Below are 27,742 nucleotides of genomic sequence, written 5' to 3' on the forward strand. Positions count from 1 at the left end.
AGGACAGCGCGGGCAACGGCTCTCACCGGGAGGGAGGCACTTCGGGAGGGGAGCAGACCTCGAGCCAAGCCCTTCAACCATCCAGAGATGATTTGCCGCGATCATAAACACTGAAGCTGCAGCTGGAGACACAAGCTGCTTTAAAACGGTTTGTAAAACTTACCTTAACTCTTACTTTCAGTCTTATGGTTTTAACTTCCTGTTGGGCTCTTGTTGTTAATGCATGAGAACGGTTAAATAAGCTAACGATACAGTAACTGATTGCTAGTTAAAGTGCTTCAACACAGTTTTCTACAAGTTGAATAGCTGATAGGAATCAACAAAGACAACGTTCAACGAAGTGTGTGTGTGTGTGTGTGTGTGTGTGTGTGTGTGTGTGAGTAAACGCCGATGCTTATCTGCTGTACTTGAGGTACTTCTTGTTTATGCAAAGTTATAAAACTTAATACTCCTACTCCACTATGTTTTTAAACTAAGTATTGTGCTTTTTACTGAACTACAGTACATCTGACAATGTCACTTGTGGCTTCTTAGATTCAAATTATCAAAACAAAGTATCCGCAGATGAATTATGATGTACTTTTATGGATTAAGTAGTTAACATTAGCTCAATTTTTGCCAGCTTTAGTGCCTCTGTTGTCTGGATGTTTACATATGGGTGTATGCATATGTATGTATAGGTATGTAGCCCATATGTATATAGATGTGTGTATATTATATTTGAATTGCATTTTATGGAAATTATGTTTTAACTTGTTCTCTTGTATGATATTGCATTGTGAAACACTTTGGAACTGGTTTAGAAAAGTGCTATAGAAGTAAAGTTTATTATTATTATTATTATTATAATTATTATTACAGTAATGAAATGGCCGTTATCAAAAACTCGTGAAAAGAAATATATTTTTCAATCTTTTCAGTGTTAATGCCCTATTTAAAATATCTTTTAGGAAGTAATCAAATGTAATAAGTTAAATTACTTTGATGAAGTTATTAAAATAGTTATGTGAGTACTTCTATTCTTAACAGGGTAACTAGTAATCTGGATCCTATTACATGAAGTCTGTTTTCCTTAAAAAATGTTTTCTTGTTTGTTTTTTACAGCCATTTGATCGTCAGCAGCTTATGTAAATACAATGGCAGACGGTAGGTGTATTATCAACACAGTCATTTTACTCAATGCCGGTTACTCACTGAGTTCAGGTTGCCTGCAATATAACAGTAGCTCAAGAACACACAGTATATATGTGAAACAAATTGAACAAACGTAACAAAAAAATAATTGGAATTTAAAAGAAAGAAATGTCTTGTGAAAAACATACAAAGCATAGAACATTGCAGGTAAAAATAATAAAACAGTGTAAAGATTTGCAGCTGAAAATGGGCCATAACAAATACAATATTTAGTCCTGTTCCACTGAGGTTGGCAAAAACAGGAACTAATGGGCTGTGGGCTGAGTGTCACAGACCGGCTAGAAAAGTGGAAAAGTATTTAGAGAGAGAGACTGACACATTGTTGGTTTTGCTCTTCATTTTGTTTTTTTGACTGGTATATATTAATAGAATAGCACCAGTTGTAGCATTTAAAGTATTTTTCAAAACTAGTTACAGATCAGGACACTTGGAAAAATGGCCTTACATCCAAGAAGATGAAGCTACAGACAAATTAAGTGCAGCAGTGCAGTGCAATTAAGTGGAACAGGAACAAGTCTCTTCTTTTTCCCCAATACCATAAAAGACAGTTTTTTTTTGAGTGTATGATTTAATAGTAGTGTGTATATTTGTCAGTCGAGTCCATCATGATGAAAATTAAAATTTTTTCCATATATTTGTTTCAGCTTCAAGACCCTCAGCCAAAGCAACTAGTGTAGGATCCATGGCAGAAGGTGGATGCACTGGTAGTGTGATGTCTTCTCCGTGAATGACTTGTTCTCTGGTTGTGATCAGTTACTGCTCAGACTGTCAAGAAACCCAGAATCTGACAATAAGAGCCCTGACACGATGGCCTCAGACCTTCGTCAGGTTCAGGAAGTTACTGAAACTGATGACCGTTAAAATTCTATAATGGGTTTCTGCTTTTGACAAAATTCAGTCATTTACACTTTGATTGTTGACAATATAAGTTTTAAAGCATCTTAAAATGAAATCTCTCTTCAAAAGAAATGTATCAAGTTGGCTTCATGTCATCTCCAAATCCGACCAGTCATTGTTCAGTCATTTTTATCCCTCTTTCCTCAGACGAGCACTTTGTGGATAAACATCGAGTCCAGCTGATTCAGAGAGTGAGCAACATTAAAGGCATTTTGGATGAACTCCTCCATGAAAATGTCATCCATGATGACAGTTATGTTAAAATCTGGGCTCTGCCCACCTCTCAGGACATGATGAGGGAGCTCTTTAGTGGGCCTTTGGCATCCAGTGGAGGTCAGGGAAAAGAAATCTTTTACAAAATCCTGAAGAAGCACGAGTCATATCTAATCAGTGACCTCAAGAAAAAGGAAGCACCAGTAAGTAAATCCTCACTCATAAAGCATTCTAAAGAAACTATGGATTTTTCATGTTGTACATCTCATATTATCACTGTTTTTTGATAGTTTTTTAATAGTGACTAAAATTGAGAATCAAATTTAAATTAAATATTATACATTAAGAATATTTTGAATATAAGTCAAACTTTGAATATTGAATATTTTTAATGTAAGTCAAACTAAAACCCTAAAGCCTTTTTTCCCATATAAATGACACTGTGCCTATAAATCACTAAATATACTTCTGTTGATGGAGGTTTGGAGCTACAAGCAAAATGGAAATGGTGTATTCTGCTATATGAGGGAAACTGAGTGTTGTGAACAAAATATAGATCGTATTGATTAATTACAGCGAAACTAAAGGCGGAAGAATTCGTCATGACTATTTCTTTAACCAACTGTGGCTTACCTTGTTTGGCAGAAACAGCAAAATTTAGTTATCATGTCCAGGTTGTGTGTTATTTTATGGATATTATATGTTAAGGGACTTTTATCACCTGGTGCAAAATTAGCTAATAATAATGCAAAGACATTGGTTTCCAATCACAGTAGATCACACAAACAACATCCTAACCTGCACTGCATATGTCCCTTTAATTTTCCAGGTAGACACAGTGACGGCGGAGAAGGTGCTTGTTGAGACATTGAATGATTTGAGTTCAGAGGAGCTCGATGAATTCAAGTTACTGACTGAATTGGAGAAAGACTTCCCACCCATCCTAAGGAGACAACTGAAAGTGGCGAACACACATGACACAGTAGAGCTGTTGCTGGAGACGTTTAGTGACAAGTGTGTGGAGCTGGCCCAAACGGTTTTAAGAAAGATGAACAGGACTGATCTGGTGCAGAGATTATCAGACAGCAGTTCAGGAACCAAAGGTAAGCACACACACACACACAGTGCGCACACGCACACAGTTAAGTAAAAATAGTAAGCAAGACTATATTAGCTGAGGTAAAAAAAAAAAAAAAAAAAAAATCTTGTATGTATGTTTGTATGTATTGCAACTACAAATAAATCTAATAGCATTCAGCACCACTGGAAAATCTTTAACACTACATATTATTTTGTCAAAGAAAAGCACCCAACACAAAGAATAGTTTATCAGATCGAATTCTTAACTTAGCTGATCAGGGATCATACACGTAAAGACAGTCAGCGGAGGCAGAAAAATCCGTTCAGAGAAATCACTCAAGAAGACCATAAATCCAGGCAAAGTCAAAAACCAAATAATAAAACATGAGGAAAAGGCTGATAAGCATGAGTACACTATAACACCAATGACAATTTCCCAGCTGAAGGGGAAACATTGGGCTTTAAGTACACAAGGGCTGATTACTAATCACACACAGGTGAGTGAAACAAGACACAGGTGAATCACATAAAGTAATCAACAAAGGCAGGAAAACCCAGGAAGTAAAAGTAGCACCAGACAATTAAAACAAGTTTCAAAATAAAATCGGAACTGGACACAAAAACACAAAGAGAAACTTGACAGAATATCACATAAGGAGGTTCAAGTGTTAATTTGGGATGAAATAATTTGGATCATAAATGTCCATAAAGCCTGATGTTAAATAAGCTTTGTCTCTTTACATTCTTTACATTGTAATTATTGAGATTTAGGACAAACTAGACATTGGAGTAAAAGATATATTTCATGACTAATGTAAAATAAGGTCAAAGATTTCAGGAAAGGGGGCAATTATCTGATAAATTATCTGTCTCTCTTCTCAGGAAAACACTCTGTGGATGAACGCCTGCCTGCACTGATCCACAAAGTGAGTGATGTCACATCTGTCTGACCATGCAGAGTACAGCTTTTATTCAATATTTTCAATTTGTATTATTATTATTGTTATTATTATTATTACTGATGAATTAAAACAAACTCATGATTTAGTTTAGATGTTTTTCACAGAACTGCTGAGATTTATGACAGCACAGTGAAAAAGTTACAGCCTGGAAATAAAACTAAATGAGCATCAATCAGGTAAAAGATATTAAAGAGTAGAAGGAAAAGAGGATCAATCTCTGCTCTAACAAACAGATGATTACCAAATGTATCAGTAGCTTCAGTAACATTGTAGAAAAATACATCTTGCAACATTCAAATGTCTAAAACGGTAATAATGACAAGATGAAATAAAGATAAATCTAATGAATATAATTTTCTCTGTGAACATGTACTTATAATTTTCCAGGTGGCAACAATGAGGGCTGTTAAAGAGCTGCTTTCAGAGACACTCAGGGATTTGAGTGACGAGGAGTTCACGAAATTCAAGTGGTTACTGCAGTTAACGTTCTTCCAGAGGAGCCTTGAAATCATCTCATGGAAACAACTGCAGTGTATTTGTGAGGCAGACCGACTGGTGGATTTGATAGTTAAGATATGTGGTCAGCAGTCTGTGGAGGTGACCAAAGACGTTTTCATGGACATGAAGAGGACTGATCTGGTGCAGAGGCTGTCAGAGACCAGCTCAGGACTCCAAGGTAAGAGAAAGAAAACAGCTGTCACTTTAATGTAATAATAAATATGCAAAACAGCAGCTTATAGTAAGCAGTGTGTTTTAACATGTAGGCCTGCCATGACAACAAAACAACCAGAGCTGAAACGACACCTCTCAAACAGTCTCAAAAACCAACCAACTGAACAATATCAGCTTTTCAAAGCTACGTATCTGTCATCCTGAAAAACAAGGAATTATAATCACTTACTCTGTAAAATGAATAAAGTAATTCATTAAAAAAAATAAATCGCTTGCTTAAAAAATAGAAATTAAATATGAAGTTAGATAAGGATCACCTCAAAGGTGATTTTTTATTTGTATTTCATCTTTAAATATGTTCTGAGAGGTTAATGAAACTTGATTTTGGTCCTTTTTTGTAAATGTCATAATTTAAAAAGTTTGTCAACATCTTTTCTTTAAAAACATATTTATTGATAAGGATCCATGTTGGTTTTTCTTTTGATCCATTCAATTTGTATATATTTCTTTATCTCATTATCAGTCTTGTATTGTGTATGACCTGATAGGAATCTGACAAATGTTGTCTCCATGATTTCACATGACGCTGTTGACTTGGCTTTTTGGTATAGCTTTGATTTGACTTAAACTATGCTTCAATATGGAAGATTATTACAGGATTTTCTTATTGGTTCCCTCTGTGGTCGCTGTAACACTGGCTTCCTCGTGCCTTCAGTCCACACCCCTAAACAATGAAATATTTCAAGTTTTTTTTCTCAGGAGGACTCAATATAACACTCAGTACAAGAGCACATAAAGGTGACACATGTTGTATTTATTTTTACAATTCTAATTGTCTTTAAATGCGCTGCAGCTGTGGGATCATCAGCTGAAGCATTTGGTGTGAGTACCATGGAGGAAGGTATGTATTTTTAAAACATAAATAAACAAACTATTCAGTTACCAAAAATAATGTTTCCTGAAAGGGCTATACTTATTTTAATTTACTATTCAGGGTATGAGCCTTTAACACAGAGTTGAAAAGCAAATAAAACATCAAGTGAAACTGTTAACTGATTTTTATGATGTTACTATTATGTTGATTTTTTTTTAATTTCTAAAATACTATTGAAATTACAATGGTCTGACAGTGTCCAAGTATAAATCCTGATGTAAAATACATCATTCATTCATTTATTTTTCTTTTCTCCTCAGAGGAACACTGTGTGGATGAACAGTGGCCTGCACTGATCCAGAAGGCAAGTAATGTCACGTCTGTCTAACTTTATGTGATCAGTTGGACAAATATGATCCTTTTTTCATTATTTTGTGTGATATTACTGATGTACTCAACATCCACATTTCTAAAACAGACATAGATGAGATGTAAACAGAAAAATCATTAATCATAGCTGAAAATTGCACTTCTGGTCCTTGAACATTTCCTTTAAATTTACCAGGTGGAAACGATAGTGGCTGTTATAGAGCTTCTTTTGGAAACACTGGCTGATTTAAGTGACCTGGACTTCGAGGTGTTCAAGCAAGTCTTTCAGAATCAAACTAAAGTCTCCAGAGACGTCTCAGACATCCAATGGGAGTTGCTGCTGATGACAGACAGACAGGACACAGTGTTTTCAATGGTGCAGATCTACGGCCAACAACGGTCTGTGGAGGCGACAAAGGAGGTTTTAAAGGAGATAAAGAGGACTGATCTGCTGCAGAGGCTTTCAGACAGCAGCTCAGGATTCAAAAGTAAGACAATGAAGACAAGGCTTTTTTAAAAGTCATGAAACTGGTCCTTAATATGGTTCTTATACATTTATAATCTATGCCTATGTCCCTTTACATTATAATTATTAAGATTTATGATAAATTAGACATTGGAATACAAGTTATACTTTATGACTAATGTGAAGTATGGTCAAAGTTTTTAGGAAAGCTGGCAAATATCTGATAAATTATCTGTCTCTCTTCTCAGAGAAACACTCTGTGGATGAACACCTGCCTGTACTGATCCATAAAGTGAGTGATGTCACATCTGTCTGACCATGCAGAGTACAGCTTTTATTCAATACTTTTAATTAATATAATCACTATTGATTATATTATATAACACACACACATTATATAACACTATATCAATTTGAGCTCCATAATGTTCCCATTATCAAGTCTTTGTATTTTGAACAGTTTTTCAAAGACTTAAACAAAGTGCTAAACATGAAACTAAAAAAAATATCTTCTTTGTGCGGCCACCTATTTCTACAGTGACTTCATTCACGATATCTTATGTTCAGATATTGTAGCTCATTTCAGCTTATGGCTGCACAGTGAAAGAGTTACAGCCTGGAAATAAAATTAAACAATCATTAATCAGGAAACTGATATTAAAGAGTAGAAGGAAAAGATCAAGCTCTGCTCTAACAGATCATTACCTAATATATCAGTAGCTTCAGCAATCTTGTTGAAAAATACATGTTAAAACATTTAAATGTCTAAAATAATAACAGTAACAGTTATTGAAGTAAAGCTAAATGTAATGAAAACATTTTTCTTTGTGAACATGTACTTTTAAATTTCCAGGTGGCAACAATGAGGGCTTTTAAAGAGCTGCTTTTAGAAACAGTCGAGGATTTAAGATACGAGGAGCTAAACGAATTCAAGTGGTTGCTGCAGTTCACCTTCTTCCAGAGGAGCCTTGAAGTCATCTCGTGGACAAAACTGCTACGTAGTTTCGGGGCCAATGAACTGGTGGATGTGATGGTGGAGAAATGCGGTCAACATTCTGTGGAGGTGACCAAGGAGATTTTCACGGACGTGAAGAGGACTGATCTGGTGAAGAGGCTGCCAGAGACCAGCTCAGGACACCAAGGTAAGAGAAAGAAAACAGCTGTCACTTTAATGTAATAATAAATTAATATGCATTGTTACAAAATCAGCAGCTTAGAGTATAAAACGATGCAGCAACGACATGTCAGCCCACCATGTCAGCAAAACACAGTTTGTGTTTTGATCCATTAAATTTGTGTATATTGAGCTAATTATCAGTCTTGTATTGATTATGATCTCATAGAAATTTAGCAAATGTTATCTCCATAATTTCACATGAATGTGCTATTTGTCTTTTTGTATAGCTTTGATTTGGGTTGAACTGCGACACAGTATTTTATACTTAATTCCCTCTGTGATCACTGTAAATCTGGCCTCCTTCTGCCTTTAGTCAACACAGCTGAAAATGAAACTGAAATATTAAAAGCTTTTTGTTCTTAGGAGCACTCAAAATTACACTCAAGAACATATAAAGGCGACACATTGTATTTATTTGTACAATACAACTGTTTTTAGATGTGTTGCAGCTGCAGTATCATCAGCTAAAGCATTTTGTGTGAGTACCAAGGAGGGAGATATGTCTCATAGAAAAAATAAAAAACCCCAAAACAATAATAGCTGATAACAAAATAACAAATCTTATTCGTGAACCAAAAATAATGCTTCCCTTTTAATAACATATCAGGTGAGGCCATTAATTATTTTTATAATGTCACTATTAAGTGGATTTCTTCTTAATTTTGTAAAAATTCTTAATTTTAAAATTGTTAAAGTCCGATAGTGTCCTATTAGTATAAAGCCTGATGTTCAATCACTCATTCATCTTTTTTTCCTCAGAGAAACACTGCGTGGAACAGTGGCCCGCACTGATCCAGAAGGTGAGTAATGTCACATCTGTCTGACTTTAAACTAAAGCTCAAACAATTAATCGGTCAGCTGATGACAGACAATAATTTTTTTCTCAGCATGAAACTTTGTTCTCGTTCTATCCTCTGTGAGGATCTTCTGCTTTTTACTGTTTTGTATCATTGTAAATTGAATATATTTTAATTTTTAAGCTGTCAGACAAAACAAGACATCTGAGGATGTCAAAGTGGACTTAAGGAAATAGTGATTGGTATTTTAACCATTTTCTGAAAATTTATAGACCCAACTATATATCAAGTAATTAAGATTATAATCAGTAAATTAATTAATAAAAAAATAAAATAAATGTGTATATATGTAGAGATCAAGAGATGCATAAACAGGAAGGAACAAGCAGTTTTCTTTGCCATCATGTATACACTGCACATATACCGTGTATATACACAAATACATATAATTAAATAATAAAGTTTCTAAATCCCTCATGTTAATGTTTGACAAAACTTCTTATTTCTTAATCATATGTTAGTACATCAACAACTCCGCCATCCACATTTCTAAAACAAAGACACTGATGAGATGTGAACAGAAAAATCAGTAATCATTCAAGCTGAAAAACTGCACTCTTGCTCCATTAACATTTCCTTTGAATTCATTAGGTGGAAACAATGACGTCTCTTATAGAGCTGCTTTTGGAAACACTGGCTGATTTGAGCAACAAGGAGTTTAAGAAGTTCAAGACGGTCCTCCTGAGCGAAACTGACTTCGACACAGTCAGTGAAATCATCGTATTTAATCTGCCAGAGATAGAAGACAGGCGGGTCATGGTGTTTTTAATGGTGCAGACCGAGGGCCAGCAGTCTGTGGAGACGACCAAGAAGGTTTTAAAGAGGATAAGGAGGACTGATCTGGTGTGGAGGTTGCTTGAGCCCAGCTCAAGATACAAACGTAAGACAACAAAGACAGAGACATCTTAAAATCATAATACTGATCTTTTACATGTGTCTCATAAGTTTTTAAACTATGTTTTCTTCTCTTCACATGATAAATAATAAGATTTATACTGTTGTCAAAAAAATATGCATCATCTGTTGCACAGATTGATGTGAAATATGAAAATTATTTTGGAAGTGAAGGCTAAAACTGACTGGAGGTTATTAAATTATTTAAGTATTATTTAAGTATTTATTTTTATTTTTTGAGGTCCATCTAAGGACAGGCATTGCAAATTAGCTGAGGCTATAAATGCTGTAGTATGTGGCATCAGTCTTATGCTATGTACTTGTCCCTATACAAATAAACATGAAATAAGTGTAATTTTGTATATTGTACATTTTTACAAAATAATATGGCCTGAAATCTGTTGACAGTCAGATGTGTGATCAGTCACTTATGACTTTTACCACTTTTCTCCTCAGAGAGACACTTGGATGAACAACAATCTGCACTGATTCACAAAGTGAGTAATGTCACATCTGTCTAGCTTTATACAGCACAGCTTTAATTCAAAAAATGCAAGTTAAAAAGTATTGCTATCTTTAAGATTTTAAATAATGATACAATCCCAAGTAATAATTTACTTATTTAATTTTCACAGAACTGAAGCTGCATTCAGGTCGAGATCTTTAGCAGTAATCTTATCTAACAATAGTGTTATGATATCTTTACCATGAGACTGGTGGAGGATAAGCAGTTACCTTAACAGCATATGCACTTTTCATGACTTTTTTCTCAGCAGCAAATAAACTTTAAACTTTTTCCAAAAGCATTAAAACAAAATATAAAATATAAAGTTATTAAAATGTTTTTTAGTAGCTATGACTCATTTCAGTGTTTGTGAAAGAAGAAAAAAATAACCTTACCATACCTTTTGATTTGTAATTGTATTACTAAAATAAAGCTAAATATACTTAAATGCAAATATACCCAAATGTACTAATCTAATGTGTTGATTATTTCAGGTAGCAACAATGACAGCTGTTAAACACCTGCTTTTGGAAACTTTTAATGATTTGAGTAACTGGGAGATCGATATATTCAAGGCGTTCCTGGAGTGGATTATCAACCAGAACAACTTCAAAGACATGGGATCACCTTTCAGATTTACAGCACACAGAGCAGAAATGGTGGATCTGATGATGCAAACCTACGGCCAACAGTCTGTGCAGTTAACCAGGGAGGTTTTAAAGAAAATGAACAGGACTGATCTGATGCAGAGGTTGTCAAAGCCCAGCTCAGGACTCAAAGGTAAGACAACAACAAAAGGGAACAGCTAGAGACAACACCACATTTATTACTTTAAATGCCGAAAGCATTGAGTCCAGCCTCTTTAATTTTCATAATGTCATTATGGAGCAGATTTGCATGTCATTTTAAATTGTCAAGTGAATTCTATGTTAAATTTTCTTTAAAGGCATCTGTATCTTATTTACAAGTAGCAAAATAACTGCGACAGTTTAAAGTATAATACAGAACATCATGCCCATACACTTTGACTTCAAAAATGACCATTGATTTAAATCAACATCTTTCTGTCACATTAAATATTATAACGCTATTGTAAGTTATATATTTTGACACAATTTAAACATTAGAAATGGTAATATTTGTTGCAGGACTTTTGTATTTGAGTCCTATAGATTTAATGGGTGTTAATGATACAGTATCCAACTGCTCTCACTCTGTGATTGATTTTTATAGTGTCAGACTTCAGCTGAATTCAGTGTTACTTTGTATTTGATCCTTTATGATTTATTGTATTTTAAAACAATTAAATCTGACTAAAGTTGTTTATAGTCTGATTGTAAATCAATAATGACTCAATTTTTGTTTTGTTTCTCCCCAGAGGAACATCAGTCTGAACTGATCCACAAAGTGAGTAATGTCACATCAGACACACTTTACAAAACACAGCTTTCATTGAATCGTTACAAGTTTAAAAAGATCGTCATAATGACAGTAAAGAGGTGAGAAAAGGTTTTAAACCGTAAGCAGCACATGTCAATAAAGCACAATTACTGATAACCAGCTTATCAATCCAACTTATAAAACCAGTGCAGATCCAAGAACAGAAATCATCTAAAAAATAGTTTAACTATAAAAAAAAGTTTACGACATAGACTGGTTTAAAACTGCCAAGAGATGAAACTTCTCTAAGCTAGAAATGGAAACACTGATGTCCCAGGTCCACACTGACGTAAAAACACGAGCTGAGACCCAACATGAGTTTTGATCGTAGTCATTTTGCATGAAAATGACCATATGCCAAGTTTTCTGTCCTGCCTTCATTTCATAAATGACAGTTTTTTTTAATTTATTTATTTATCAGCTGTAACCACTTAACCCTTTATGCGGGGTTGGAGTCTATCCCCGCTGACATTGTGCAAGAGGCAGGGTACACTCTGAACAGGTCGCCAGACTCTCACTGGGCTGACACATAGAGACAGACCGCCATACATTCTCACATTCACACCTTCGACCAATTTAGAGTCACCAGTTAACCTGGCCTGCATGTCTTTGGACCCACAGTCCAAGAAGCCGGAGAAAACCCACACTGACACGGGGAGAACGTGCAAACTCCGCACAGAGCTCCGCTCACCCCGGGTTCAAACTAGTTCAAATCACTGACCTCTTGTTGTAAGGCCACAGTACTAACCACGACACAAATCTGCCGCCACTTTGACTTTAGTCACCTTAAAATGCAATTTCACCAAATATATCAGTTTGCCAAATGCGGTTAATATTAGTTGTTACAAATAAATGAATGTTTTATTACTCCAGTGGAGATATGACATTAATATCCTCTGCTTATTTTTTGAGTCCATCAGGAAGAAACCATGACATCAACCATGAATCACCTTTTGAAAACCCTGGAAGATTTAAGTCAAGAGGAGTTCAGCGAATTCAAGTGTGTCCTACAGGACAACATATTGAATAGAGGCCACTTCATAAAAATCTCAAGACATAGAATAGAGACTGCAAGCAGAATTGGCATGGTGGAGCTGATGGTGGAGCTCTACGGCCGACTGTCTGTGGAGGTGACCAGAAGCATTTTAATGGAGATGGGCTGGATTGGTCGGGTAAAGAGCTTGACAGAGACCAGTTCAGGATTCAAAGGTATAATGAATAATTCAAAAACTGCCACATTACACAATCATATGTCTGTTTTATACTGTAATTCACGTTTACTTGATTTATGCATTCAGTCATGTTTTTCATGTGTGTATTCATGAAGCACTTTGTAACTGTGCATTTTGAAAAAGTGCTATATAAATGAAGCATTACTGACTTTACTATTTTAGAATTCATAGGAAACCTGAGTTTAAACTTTATTTAATCTCCAAAGAAAATTACTAAAAAACAAAACAGGGAGCAGGCAGCAATGCAAAAACACTGCATTTATTATTTTGTCTGCAGAAATCATTAAGTTGAATCCAGCCTCTTTAATTTCATGGTGTCACTTCTGAGAAGATAATAGTTTCATTTTTCAGCAGTTACAGTTTACAGGGTAATTCAAAACATCAGAACCAAATATTTTGGCTTCAAAATGGACCACATGAATCAACATCTCTGACACACTGAGTATTACAATTTGACAGCACTATAAAATATATATATATGTTTTAATCTTTACAAAGGTAATGTTTGTTGCATGGCTTCTGTATTGAAATCATTTAGATTTAATGGATGTTAATGATATGGTTGCCTCCCCCTTTCTGTTATTGATATCTATATCAGATCTGAGCCTAATTCAGTGTTATTCTATGAATAATCCTTACTATGATCATTTATATAAACACAACTAAAACTGACTAAAGTTGTTTAAAAAGTCTGATTTTGAATCTGTAATGAGTCATTTTCTGTTTTGTTTCTCCTCAGACAAACATCCATCAGAAGTGCTCCACAAAGTGAGTAATGTCACATCAGACACACTTTACACAACATAACTTTCACGGAACTGTTACAGGTTGAAAATGATCCTCATGTTGACACTTAAGAGGTGGAAAAAGGTTTAAAACCAGAAAAATCAAATCTACTGTAGAGGTAATGAGATCACATGATCAGGTGGCTCATTCCTGCTTTTGGCATCACAGTGACAGAGAGAGTTACAGACAGTTAAATAAAGCACAATTACTGATAACCAGTTCATAAATTAATCATTTGATGTATCGTTGTGCCTTCTTTGGTTTATATTAGTTGTTACAATACTCGCAACTTAAATGCTCACATTGTCCCAAATAAATGAGTGTTTCATGACTACATATGACTACTTTGTATCCATCAGGAAACAACCATGACATCACTAATGGAGAAGCTTTTGAAAACACTGCATGAGTTAAGTCCCGGGGAGTTTGAGAAATTCAAGCATGTCCTGCAGTTCACTAAAATGGAGACAGGCCTCTCAAAAATCCCAGGACACCAAATGGAGATGGCAGACAGAGGTGAAATAGTGAAGCTGATCGTGAAGCTCTACCGCCAACAGTCTGTGGAGGTGACCATCAAAGTTTTAAAGAAAATATACAGGGAAGATCTGGTAGAGATGTTGTCAAAAACCAGTGCAAGACTCAAAGGTAAGATAAAGAATACAAAAACTGCCACATTACACAATCATATGTCTCATAAATGCCTAATAAATTTTAGAATTCATGATAAAGTAAATGTACTTGGGTTCAAACTTTAAATTACAATTTAAAGTGTAATACAGAACATCAAGGCTAAATACTTTGACTTCAAAAATGACCACTTGAATCAAAATCTCTCTGACACCCTGAATATTATAATTTAACAATAATTGTAAATTATAATTTTTGGCTTATCATTTTGATATTATAATCTTTATATGTTTGGGATACGAGTGACTACTGCAAATAGGGCAGTTGGTTTCCAGAAAAGACACCGAGGATGAATGGGCAAGTCACTCTTTCCACACAAGCTTGAAGTGAAGTCCTCTCTGCAAGGACTCCTCAAACTGACTATAAGCACAGTACGAGGAAGACATCCCAATTAAGATAAATCAAGGTAGAAAGCAGTTAGTGGTTAGGGTAAAGAGGCCATGATCAGGGTGAGGACTTACAGTAGTGTTGTCATGATACCAAAATTATGACTTTGATACGATACCTGCACAAAATATCTTGATACTGATACTGAAACGCTACCACTCCAAAAACCTAAAACACCAGGAAAAGTTATAGCGAATAGCGAATAATACTACTTTCGTTCAATGCATCTGCTTTGTCAACAAGCCATGGATGGTCAGCAAGATGAGCATCTGAAATGCACCGTATACCTCACCATGAAAGCAAGCAAATGTTTGGCACGCCCACAACACCTGGTGGGAGTGACAGCAGAGCTGGAAACAACACACACACACACACACACACACACACACACACACACACACAGGCAAAGAAACAGGGCTCTTATTAAAATGTTGTCATTCGTAATGTATCGGTATTAATTTAAAGTGGTATTGTGTAGTTTTTGAACTGCTAAGTACTGTGACACTTCTCTAGCATCAGTATACTGTGCAACACCATCTGTCAGAGTACAGTGATGCAGGATTAGGCTAAACACTCTTAGGAAAAACATGCAACAAATGGAAAGAGATCAAGTAAGTAGTAGAGAGACCAAGATCTACATTGGCACCTGGACCATATGGCATATCATACAGGGTATACAAGAACTGCTTCAAGGTGGCAGCTTGCACAGCCAGGCTCTTTAAAGAGCTGAGGAGCTCCTCAATTGGGCAAGGGTGAAAATCAAGCCAGCCAAATCTAGAAAAGGGCCAAAAGTGACAAAATCTCTGTTGTCGAACAGATCCTGCTGTTGACAGAATGACCTGTATGAAGCACTTTACACTGCCGATCTCACAGACACATAGCTTCTTCTGTCAAAATGCAACTATCTGAAAGCCGGCACAAGAGTGACCATAGCCACCTCCCATATCCTTCATTGTACATTTTATTCAAAAGCAACTTAATCTGACAAAATCTGTTTCAGTCTGATTTTAGTCAATAATTATTAGTTATTAGTTATTTTGTGTTTTCTTTCTCCTCAGAAAAACAGCAGTTGAAATCACCCCAGAAAGTGAGTAACGTCACATCACACACACGTTACACAACACAGATTTCAATTAATAGTAATAGGCTGAAAATGATCCTCATGTTGACAGTAACGAGGCCGAAAAAGGTTTTAAACAGGAAACATCAAATCTGCTGTCGAAGCAATGAGAGCATGTGATCAGGTGGATAATTCAAGCTTTTGGTAGCACAGTGACAGAGAGAGAGAGAGAGAGACGGGTTTGTAAAAATAAATTAATCATGCCACTGAAATCAAAACATAGAACCAAATGTATTATTGTGCCTTATGTGGTTAATGCTAGTTTTTACTGTAACTGTATGACTTAAATGTTTACACTGATGCAAACAGATTAATGTTTCATCACTGCAGTGGAGATATGACATAAATACATCTGACTACTTTGAATCCATCAGGAAGCGACCAGGACATCACTAATGGAGAAGCTTTTGGAAACACTGGAAGAGTTAAGTTTCGGGGAGCTCGAGAAATTCAAGTGGTTCCTGCAGGACATGAGTATGGAGGAAGACCTCCCAAAAATCTCCAGACAGACAATGGAGACTGCAGGCAGACATGAAATAGTGAAGCTGATAGTGGAGCGCTACGGCCAGCAGTGTGTGGTGAAGACCAGGGAGGTTTTCATGAGGATGAAGAGGACTGACCTGGTGGAGATGTTGTCAGAAATCAGCTCAGAATCAGGTATGTTGTGGGGGGAAAAAACGTTGGTATGCAGGGCGTGGTCTGTATTATTTTACTTTGTTACTCATTTATTTTATTCACTGACAAAACGTAAACAGTCAGGCAGCCATTTGAATGTGTATTTGATGTCACTGTTATATAGAAAGATACATTGTCTGCTGTCTAATCACTATACTCACTAATCACTATACACTGTAGATCAGTTAACATCGCTTTATTCCCACTGCACAAAAAACCCAATAACACCCCCAACATCCAGCCTTTTAATGCAATGATAATGCGTACTATAAGAATTCACACCTGGGTAAAATGACTCTGCAGTAGACACAGGTTTTTATCCTCTCCAGCTCCGTTCAGCATTCAGGGGAGCACCACGTCTGGGTGAACGCCCTAATTTTAGCTCCATAACCCACCCGATGCAATAACATGCCAACACTTAATACCATCCATCTCTTCCAAAGCAGCACTAACACATGATTGCAAATTAGTCTGCACCAAGTTTGAAAGGAGACTGAACAAGGAAGAGATCTCTAAAGAGAAGAAACCACCAACAAGTTTTTATAGACCTCTGTCTCTACTCCTGCACCAGATAACATAATTTAAAATAGAGTCATATTTGTCTTCTCAAGGGTATCAAGGGTCTTCAGGACGCTCGGAGCTTGAGGGTTGTGTAAGCACGACGGTAATCCCTTAAATTACATTAATTTGTTGCTTTACATTTTGTTTAGAAAAGTCATGTCTCCACTTATTTGTAAACATGATTGTCCTCTGCAGCAGGACCCCAGTGACTGGACTAAACTGGAACCTGAAGTGACCAGTACAGATGAAGATGAGGCTCCAACTTACAGGTAAAGATAACATCCTAAATACTGCGACACAGCAAGTTGAAACTATTGGAAAAACTTAAGTTTGGTTCTTGAGATTTTGTTCACAGAAGAAAACTAAGATCTTTTTAATACAATAAAACAATAACAGTGTTCATGCTACATTTGCAGCAAATAAAATCAAGGCAGAAACTCTTAACAATGACATTTTCTCTGTTTTGTCCCTTCATGTGCATAAACACAAACTCACCTTTTTTCATTCCTACAGCCTACAGTCTAAGACAGGAAACTTTGAATGCAGTGTCTCTGGCTTGCGCTGGGTCTGTAAGGAAAAGGTCAGCTTTAAGTACCAGTTCTGCTCTTTGGATGTGCCCATGGAGAGGTTGGAAATGATGCAATACATGCCTGCAGGTCCTCTAATGGACATCACAGTCATTGCTGGGAAGTTTGATGAAGTGTACCTGCCACACTGGATCTGCATAGGTGAGAAAACATAATGAAAATAAATAAATGTACCACCTTTTATATTGCTGCATGAGTACAAAAACAGATGCAATCCTTTTATCTTCACTAATTGTGTGTGCTTTTATTTTGTGCAGATGACAACCCGACAATATTAGACAAGTTTGCAGTCTTACACATAGATGACAGTGGAGACGCTGTTGAAAAAGTGTCTGAGGTCACATCGTCCCATGTCAAGCTGTCTGAACCAGTTTTCTCTCTAAAAATGGTTCTGGTGAAATATTTTGGCCTTTCAGTGGAAATTTACTGTAAGGTCTTAATATATTATAAGATGATCAACGCAGCATCATCTCGAATGTCCCTCACTCTCCACGTTTACCTGATCCCACCTGATCGTGGTCTTCAACAGGTTATTTCATATCTTACTGGCAACAAAACAACTCATAATAAGATACAGAATGGCACCATAAATTAATTGGTGTATACACAATACTGAGAGCAATTTAATTTTTTGTTTTTGTTTTTTCTGCAGCACTTGGACAAAATGGAAATATCTCATGGATACAAAGAAATTCGAAAGCCAAAACCAGAGAAGCCCTTGAAAATGCATAATTGGTTCAAATTAACAACAGATCTGGATGGTGCAGACATTTATCCTCAAGGCGAGGAACCCCAGGTGAAAACAGTTTTCTAACAGACTAAGTAGAAAAACAACATAAAAAATACACATTTAAGTGTTAATTGACCATGCCTGACTTCATGTGCGCAGCCAGTTAAACCAGACCTCTAATCATTATTAGTAATATTCAGCAGATGTATTAATCCTTTCTGTCAATCTCTAGATGTCTTCGCTGTAATTGAAAATACCACCACAACTTATCCTCATCTGAAGAAAGAACAAAAAGTCTTATGTCTCTCCCTAATTTATATTTTCTTTCACAGACAATAATGCTCAGGTACGACAGCACAGACCCAAATTTCTATGAAGTGGTCAAAAAAAATCCAAACAAAGACTTCAAGCTCACGCTCACACCAAAAAATGGGCATCAGCCTGTGTGGACCTGTGAAATTCAAGAAGGTCAGTTTGAAATAATACCACAAGAAATAATCTCAACTGTCTGCATACCACGCTCACTTAACCGAACATCATTAGTGAAGAAGATGTCTGCTGTTAGATAAAGGCAGTAAATCAGCATCATATCCTTCATTTATTAACCTCTGCTTTTTTCAGGTGAATACCAAAACACTGGTCGATCACAAGGTGAGACATTTCAAATGATTCATGTTCAGAAGAATCATTTTTTCACACTCTTGTCTTTTTTTCTGTCCGCTGTGCCGCTCCAAGACAGACACACACTTTAAAAAGAATCGCAGGATCAACGCAGCATCTTCTGGCATTACTACTGTAAAAATAAGAAAGCCATGCTTCCCAAAAATAAGGTCAGAGGTCAGGGAGAAATCTGAGTACTGACCTGCTGCAAAAATTACAGCATCAATGTCCTTACAGAGCTGAACACTTGAAGTTTCAATGAAAGCATGTAGGAGGAGTAGCCAACCGAAAAATGTATGTAATAATAATAATAAAAATAATAGTAATAATAATAAAGCTTACAATAACAACAGTGTGAATACTTCACACTGTAAAAAAATCAAATGCAGTGTGAATGCTTTTCAGAACTAGCTGGAAATGCAGAACTGCATCAATTTATTTTATTGTATTTTTGTCATTCATACATGAGATGTAGAACAAATACATTATTATTTAATTATGTAACTGTAATTTTCTGTTTTGTAGCTGCAGTATCAACTGGACCATGTGCTGGAGCTACAGCAAGAGGTAGGTACACTGTAAAAAAAACTGTATTTAAGTTAAAAAAAACATGCAAATTTGAATTCTTCCTTGAATTAAATTTTTCTGAAATACTTCCTTAATATCCTTTTTAACATGCATTACTCCTGATTGATTATGGAAATTAAGGGCTTCCCATTGTTACTATAATTGATGCTTTATGTAAATACATCTCTACAGTATCTCCATTTCAATGTTTTAACATTTAGTATAACAATGGGTTTTTCTGACCAAAAAGCAATATCAACATTGATATTTTTCATTTTGTTTATTTATTTATTCATTTATTTTTTACAATTTTGTTTTAAACAATCCGTTTGTCCCCTTTTTGTCACCACAGAGACAGTTACACAATCCTCCAAACCTGGTCCAAGTCAAAGTGAGTTGTTTTCTATTTTCTGATTATGTAACACTGCAGAAAGCTGCCTTTAAAACAACCTTTAATTTTGATTTTACATTCAGCAGAATCTATATGCAAAGTAGGTGTAACCTGTACATTTGTAACTGTAGCCTGGTATTTTCAGTTTTACCATCTAAGTTTAAAGACCAAACAATATGACTTAGTTCATCTTAAAAGCTCATCTGAAATGACAGAAAATTTGCTCTTTTCAGACATTAATCCACAGAGTGATTCAATAACAGGCAGGTTAAGAGGGAAAAAGTTTAGTTAAAAACCAGGAAGAGCAAGTCGAGGATAAATTAATTAACAAAAAGAGTTTCTGAGAGACGATCTGTATTTATATGAGCAGCTTTTGATTTCTGTGTCAGAAGCCCTTTTACACTGAAATCACACTTATAGGGCTGTTACAGTCCTGTTAAGTCCTTTTTTATGCCGCCTTTGAATTTTTACACAGAAGCAAACAACAACAACAACAACATGCTGCTCCGGTGTGTGATTTTTACACAGCATACCAGCATCGCTGAAGCAAAAGAGGCATGACAGGTGTGATGAGTAACATGTTGACCTCTTGTGTGACATATAACATACGCCCGGGCAGCGGGCAGTGTCACAACATGACCATAACAATCATTTACCATCCCTGTGATCCGGCAGCTTATTTTATCCTCGGAGGAAAAGGTGCTCTCAGACCTCATTGTTTTTCCAGTATTGTTTGTCTTTGAATCAGCTGCTAATTGCTATCAGCTGCTTTCTAAATGTCACATGGTGTTTGTTTTTTTATCCAAAACCGTCACATATCTAAAAATAAATACACCCTCACGTTACGTCACTGAAGTTTGCACACTGACTTCAAAACTTTCTTTTGTCGTTAAAGTTTTTTCGGAACAGGTTTGATTTTCTGCGTTTTTATCATCAATCAAAAAGCCTTTAGAGAGTTGTTTGACCAAGAAAATGTGGCGGCAGGACAAGTCTGCACCAAGACAGAGAAATGGGTTACGCTGTATCATTACATAACTCAGACTTTCAGCAGGTGAGATGATAATCAGGTGGACGATTTGGAGGAGGATGTGGAGCGCACAAAAACAGAGAGGGTGTCGTTGTTTCTTAAGTAGCAATGATGTGTAGACGATGTAGAAACCTCCGCTGACACTGACTTGGTTGCATAAGAATCAATTTATTACAACAAAGTTCAGCATCCACCAGGCACCGTGGTCTGCCTGGGAGAAGATTCGGGACCAATGTGTATCTCTCTGTCTTACAGCTCATGCATGTGTCTTATATAGGTACAAGCATCTATACATTCATCAGTAAACATTCCTTCACCTATTGTGTTCAACCACAAAAACCCCAAGGGGACACATTCCCTGTAATTTAAGCCTGATGTCAGTACTGCAGACATCAGACCCCAAGGCCTAACCATCCCTTAACCTCTGATCTCAAGATAAGACGCATATAAACAGAGCATAATACACCTCAAGGGAGACCAGCTCAGCCGCTTCATGTTTCTGTGTTACCAACTGTGAGGCGTGAGGAGTAAGAGGTGACAGCTGGGGAGGTGCCTCATGTGGAGGCAAGCATGGGAGGGAATGTATCCTTTAATTTTGTTTCATGTTGTGAATTTTCAAATAAAAAAAAATGCATTGTTCTCAGTGCAAGATTTCTGTGCGCGTATGAAAAAAAAATGCACTCATTGTGCAAAGACATTAACTTGTTGTCAAAACATAACTAGTGTGCCACCCATGATCCTGTCCCACCTGCCGCCCAGCTTTTACAGAGGTCATTTTAGCGTTGTTATGACCTCAGTTGCCACCTTCAACCTGTGACAGCTCTCCCCCGCCACAGTGCGATTGTACAGAACAGCGAGGCGGAACAACGGGGGGAAATTCCTACTTTGGACGGGCGGTGTGACAGGGGTTAGTGATGAAGAGGAGCAGTCGATTCGTTATGACTCCCGAAGTCGACGTGACGCAGAGTGAAGACGCATCACTGCTGGAGTTGTTGGAGTTACACTTTGATTGTCAGAGAGTGGAGGTTTTTCACTCACAAAATATCTTTGACTACAAACAAAGACCAGAAAAAAAACAAACAAACAAACCTGACAAATTTAATTTTGGCCTTTCATCAAGTTACACACAGAATTAAAAGGTGCTGCTAAAATGATCAGTGACTTTGGTTATTATGCGCTAAAACTCTGCGTAGGGTTTATGAATTAAAAGAGTCACGTTATATTTACAGACAGATTTTAAATCAGTCACTCATGCAACATATTTTCTTTCCTTTTTCCTCAGAGAAACGCTCTCTGGATCAACAGCAGGTGAGTAAGCTGACGTCCGTCTGACACTGAAGAGATCTTCATATTGATTGTCAAATCTAAAAAATGTTTTGCATTTAGTCTGTATGATACAAATGTTATGTATCTGCACACACACTTGTGTGATGCAGATGAGTTTATGCTTCACTGAATATGTTTTTTCTTTTTTCTTTTTACACACTATATATACTATTTATTCTCACTACTTTTTATGTGATTTATATATTTGTATTTACTCCCTCACCGATGATTGAGTGACCTCAGCTGTTTTTTGAGTCGCGTGATTGTTGACGTGTATTTAAGATGGCGACTCACTAGAAAACTGACGAGTCTGAGGAAGAGCGTGTTTTAGCTCGAAACTTCGCTTGTTTTCGCAGAATAAAATCCTTTAAGGGAGTTCCCCGGTGTGCAGACACACGTCAGTCTGACGTCACTCAGCACAGTTTTCGTTCAGTGAGATGCAAAATCATCCAATAAAAACGAAACTCGTGATTTGAACTGGATGGTTCTCAAACTGCTGATGCTGCAGTCAGTGAGCTTTTTATAGTCTTTACATTAAAACCATATCCTCTGTTTTTTCACTTGTCAGAAAGCAGCAATCACAGCGGATGGAGGGAAAGGGCTTCTTTTGAAAATGCTGAAAGACTTGAAAACAGAAGAGTTCAAAGAGTTCAAGTGGCACCTCCCATACATTGCAGAGAGCCAGCTGGAGAACAGTGATAGGATAGACATCGTCAAGCTGATGCTGCAGACCTACACCCAAAACTCTGTGGAGGTGGCCAAAGAGATTTTAGAGGAAATCGGCAGGAATGATCTTGTGCAGATGTTGTCAGACTACAGCGCGGGATCAGAAGGTAAGTTGTGGGACAACAAAACCCACAGTAGCGGCACATTCGGTGGCACCATATTATGCCTAAACTGTAAATCAAAAGCTTTGTGTGCAGGTTTTCTGTTCATTGAAAATACATTTTGACGATCACGTAGCTTTTGAATTTATTTCAGTACATCATTGTGTTATGCAGGTGAGTTATCATGGGTGAAAGTAATGTTAGCTATAGTCACTTGGTTAAAGATGTTGTCTGTGCATGAAGTAAAGATACGTGTTTATCACAGGCACACAGATTAAGATACTACATGTGATGATTAAGATTTGACAGAACGTGTCTGCTTCTCCAAACCTGGGACGTGCTGAATGAAATACACCGACTACAGAGGAGTACTTCATACAATCCAAACTATCCCTTTAACAGAAACTGTTGATGAAGGCAGAGAAAAAGACTTAATCTATGTGCCTACATGTTCTGATTTATTAGACACAAAACAAACATTTTGGCTGCTTTTACCCCGGTTTTTAACTTCTCATCACGTGTGTTGCAGCTGCAGGATCATCGTCCTGAGCGTCTGATGTGTTTACCACAGAGGGAGGTAGGTGCCCAAACCACAATAACATGTAACACAGAAATCACTCTGTGGTTTTAAAGTCTTTTTTTAACTGTATGAGTCACCAGCTGTGTCCGAAACCGTCCCCTATCACGGACATAGTGACCTATACAGCGTGTTCGCCGTTTCGTAGTGGTGTCCAAATTCTCTCCTGTTAATTTCATTCACTATACAGCGCGCTATAACATGCCCACAATGCACAGCAAATTTGAGTGTACATTCAATCTACATTCAACTCCCGTCTACCACAATGCAATGCGGTCGTGTATTACCGGGAAAAAAAACTCCAGCCTAGTGTCCGAAATCTCGTTTGGTTGTTCCCTGTATAGTGCACTTTTTAATACACACTACATAGTGAACAGTGAGTGAGTGAATGACGGGACGGTTTCAAACACAGCTACTGTGTGAACTACAAACAGTGAATCAGCACAAATGTCGTCATGTTGATGAGTGATCATCGGATTAAACCTCTGACGGGTTTACTTAAATACGGCGAGTGGCCTCTGGGAGAAACTGGAAAAAAGTTTGAGCGGCGTTCCTGGTGGTCTCCAAATTCCTTAAAACTTTAAAAACTGATGACTAATGTTTGAGGCTGATTATCAAACGTTGAACTATGATAGTAAACACTGTAAACATGAAATCGTCATGACGACATACAGCCTCACAGAGTCAGTCACACGAGACTGGAGACTTCACTTTTTTGGAAAGAAGGTTTTGTATTTTCTTAAGATCTTCTGATTGTGATCTGATGTTGCTGACTGTTTAAACGTCCTCTCTCCTCAGAGAAACTCTGGATGAACATCTGTCTGCACTGATCCAGGAAGTGAGCAGAGACACATCTGTCTGACTCTCAGCGCTGCGGCCGACTCAGCATTACGCCACATGAATCTCAGCGGGACGTCTGGTGTGACAGCGGCATCAACATTAGATGTCAACAAAAAGCGGAGACTGTATCGTATTAACTCGCTGTGAGCTGTAAATTCAGCATCTCTCTCTCTGTGCTGCTTCCTGCATGTCTGCAGCTGCAGAGTATTAGGAACGCGAAGCTCTCTCTCACTGCAGCAAATTATAGGTATCAAAACATCCCCAGAAGTAAACTTGACAGAAAAATCTGACTGATGATCCGAGCCGCCGACTTTCAAAGTGCAGCCGTAGACTCGACGACTCTCTCTGTGCTGGCTGAAAATCATCTTCACCCTGAACTGATAAATTATGACACAAACCAAAATGTTGTTCATAAACCCGTCACAGGTTCATCTCTGCAGCCGCAGCGTTTTCAATAATGTAACGAACGATGCAGTGATCTCCACCATCGAGGAACACGAGAGGAAATACGAGTTTTCTATTCATGTCAGTCAAACTGAAGTTTACTAGTTTCTAAAACAAAGTGTAAAATGAAAATTTTTTTCAGGATGAAGTCTGTGATTTCCTCATAGCAACAGATCAGGTGGCTTATTTCAGCTGATTTTCTTTTCTAGCAGCACAGAGTGCAGAAATACATTTATCAAACAGTTTACAGAATTTATCGGAACAACGGGGATAAAAGGAATCATCTTTTTCTTCAGTGATGTTTAAGAAATGCAAAATCGTAACAGTATTTCATAAAACATGTGAAAATGAAAAAAAAATGTCTTTAAAAAACCATACCACCAAAAATCGTTTAAATACTTAATCAAAGAAGAATGTAAACATGAGTGAGATCTGGAGGAGCTTATTTATATTTTTATTCATATGATCACTCTCTTTTTTATGTTTTATCATGAAATCATATTATATGTATTATCATATTTCCTATGAATATTTTTTAAAATCTTTTTCATGTGGTACATAAAGCACTTTTAATTGCCTTGTTTTTGAAAGGTTCTGTTTACAAATGTGTCTTTTTATATGAAATTATTGTGCTCTTTGAAATCATCAGTTTGCAACAATTTTGGCTGTTAACATTTCATTCAGAATATTTTCTATTTTAAAATACAATTCTTTTAATTATAACGTGGTTCCTGGTTTTTGAGTCAGATTATCATGAGGGCATTCATAACGCTTCATGACTCACACATGAACGCACATCACTATATAGCAGCACCTGCTTTATATCAACCGTCCGAAAACGGCATCGAATTAAATAGAGAAATAAGCACGATGTGGATGACGGTGACGTTGTTGTGGTGTATCTGACTTTGGCTGTGACGCTTTGGTCTCTAAATACTCACAACATAGTCAGTAATTACTTTACACTGTCGGTTAATATTATCATGGTCTTGTACTGTATATATACGTCCTTTTTATGCCTTGCTGCAAAACCAGGACAAATGCACAAATAAACAAAGTTGAGTTGAGCAGGAGCGGAGCTAGACTCTCAGCACAGTGGGCCAGAGCTTCCTCAGGAGGCCCTTGTGACTAAAGCCCTATTCGCACAGGTCTCGTTTTACCGAGGGACCTCATGTAATATCCAGCTGCCAACAAACGCATGGATTATAGAGCAGCCTTTTATTGAGACCATCCCAAAGAGCACCCAGAGCCGGCACCAACACTTTTGCTGCTCGAGGAAAAAATTATTCTGCTGCCCCTCTGTTTGCAATGAACCATACCAGCAACAACACACAAAGGCCAATATGCCAAACACATATAACAAACAACAACAAACATCAGTATGGATTACACATAGCGCAAATAGTGCAACAATTATGTGCCAAAGTATTCACAGCTCAAATTTATAATAGTTCAGTTCATAATAACGTCAATAACCTGGATCAGAATTCTGTACAGCAGAGTGATGCCAGCACACAGCTTTTCCCCCCCAAAATAATACAGTTTAAGCTCTTCAAAGTAAATAAAACCAGTGCAAATCTCTATATACCACTTTGTCGTATGCAATTCTGAGTCAAACATATACAGCCAGTGATGGAAGAAGTATTTAGATCCTTTACTTAAGTACTAAGTACCCTATGAAAATACTTTGTTGCATGAAAGAGTCTTACATTCAACACCCAAAAAATTCAAAACAATAAAAAAGAAAAAAACCCACCAAAACTTCAAAAACTAAAAAAAAAACAGAAATAAAACACCTGAAAACTCAAAATTAATTTAAATAGGCATAGAAAAAAACACCCAAAACAATTTAAAAAAAAAAAAAAAGAATTCAAAATAAATTCATTACATACTTCAAAAATTCCATATAATAAAAAATTACAAAAAGTCTTGAATGTTTATCAGAATAGTTGCCAATTGATTTTCGGTGAATCGACTGATAGTTGTTGCAGCTATAATTATAAGCTATAAACTACAAGTACATTAATTGAATTTATAACAAAACATCAGATTTTTATACCCTTATTTTTTAAGCCAAACCCCTCATTTGTAAAGTAACTAAAGCTGTCAGCTAAATGTATTGAAGTAAAGTGTGCTATATTTGCCTCAGACATGTAATACAGTAAAAGTATAAAATAGCACGAAAAGAAAATATTCAAGAGCAAGTACCACCAATTAATACTTTAGTACAGAACTTGAGTACATGTACTTGGTTATATAGCACCACTGTGTGTGACAAACAGACACGAGTAGAGCGCAAATGAAGCTTACCTGTCAGGTGTGCACGCAGCGTTTTGTGAGGTTAAACGGATGTCCAGCTCTTTGCAGTCATGAAACGTGCTCAGCTGCAAGAACTCTACGTTACTTTCTCTCTCACTTCCAAAAAAATGCAAAAAAATAAAATCGACTATATTTAATTACATCCGACAGCAACGATGACACAAGAAAAACATTCAGGTGGTAACGTCACCTGCTCCCCTTTTCTCGCATCCATGCACCTGTACGGTTTGTTTTGGTGTTTTTAGTGTTTTTTTTCTTTTTGTGAGGATACTCAAACCTGCTGTGAAGCTGCCATTGGCCCGTGAGAGCTGTGGAGGGAGGTGGCAGCGTGATTGACACCTGTCTCGACAAGTCACGTGCCGTGTAGTAATGACGCTGCTTAATTAATCAACATGTTGA

General features: G+C 36.8%; 1 protein-coding gene across 4 annotated transcripts; it reads left to right on the plus strand.

Moving 5' to 3' along the window:
• The first annotated feature begins 11 nt into the window (after positions 1–11).
• LOC121946190 lies at positions 12–25,548 on the plus strand. Of its 4 annotated transcripts, XM_042490663.1 has the most exons (35): positions 12–148; positions 1,105–1,146; positions 1,839–1,898; positions 2,239–2,507; positions 3,134–3,407; positions 4,267–4,310; positions 4,734–5,022; positions 5,872–5,919; positions 6,213–6,256; positions 6,458–6,749; positions 6,976–7,019; positions 7,581–7,869; positions 8,664–8,704; positions 9,353–9,641; positions 10,112–10,152; positions 10,655–10,940; positions 11,539–11,567; positions 12,521–12,809; positions 13,572–13,600; positions 13,978–14,263; positions 15,751–15,779; positions 16,187–16,469; positions 17,099–17,151; positions 17,244–17,317; positions 17,562–17,776; positions 17,893–18,164; positions 18,288–18,431; positions 18,698–18,833; positions 18,987–19,016; positions 19,551–19,592; positions 19,945–19,983; positions 22,293–22,318; positions 22,905–23,169; positions 23,693–23,740; positions 24,539–25,548. In XM_042490663.1, the coding sequence occupies exons 2-34, from the start codon at positions 1,137–1,139 to the stop codon at positions 23,710–23,712; spliced, it is 4,581 nt and encodes a 1,526-aa protein (XP_042346597.1). In that variant the 5' UTR covers positions 12–148; positions 1,105–1,136; the 3' UTR covers positions 23,713–23,740; positions 24,539–25,548. The 4 variants fall into 4 exon arrangements, with proteins under 4 accessions (XP_042346597.1, XP_042346595.1, XP_042346596.1 ...); XM_042490661.1 differs by lacking the exons at positions 12–148; positions 1,105–1,146; positions 1,839–1,898 and having other exon boundaries at positions 1,992–2,507; XM_042490662.1 differs by lacking the exons at positions 12–148; positions 1,105–1,146; positions 1,839–1,898 and having other exon boundaries at positions 1,992–2,507; positions 17,247–17,317.
• Positions 25,549–27,742: the final 2,194 nt, after the last annotated feature.

This window comes from Plectropomus leopardus, chromosome 7 (genome assembly GCF_008729295.1).
Source record: "Plectropomus leopardus isolate mb chromosome 7, YSFRI_Pleo_2.0, whole genome shotgun sequence".
Classification (NCBI taxonomy): Eukaryota; Metazoa; Chordata; class Actinopteri; order Perciformes; family Serranidae; genus Plectropomus; species Plectropomus leopardus.

Coding starts and splice junctions, on each gene's coding strand:
- LOC121946190 (XM_042490661.1), top strand. CDS start 2,163: ATGTATCAAGTTGGCTTCATGTCATCTCCAAATCCGACCAGTCATTGT. Junction 5,920..6,212: donor TGTGAGTACCATGGAGGAAG/GTATGTATTTTT, acceptor TTTTCTCCTCAG/AGGAACACTGTGTGGATGAA. Junction 10,941..11,538: donor GCCCAGCTCAGGACTCAAAG/GTAAGACAACAA, acceptor GTTTCTCCCCAG/AGGAACATCAGTCTGAACTG.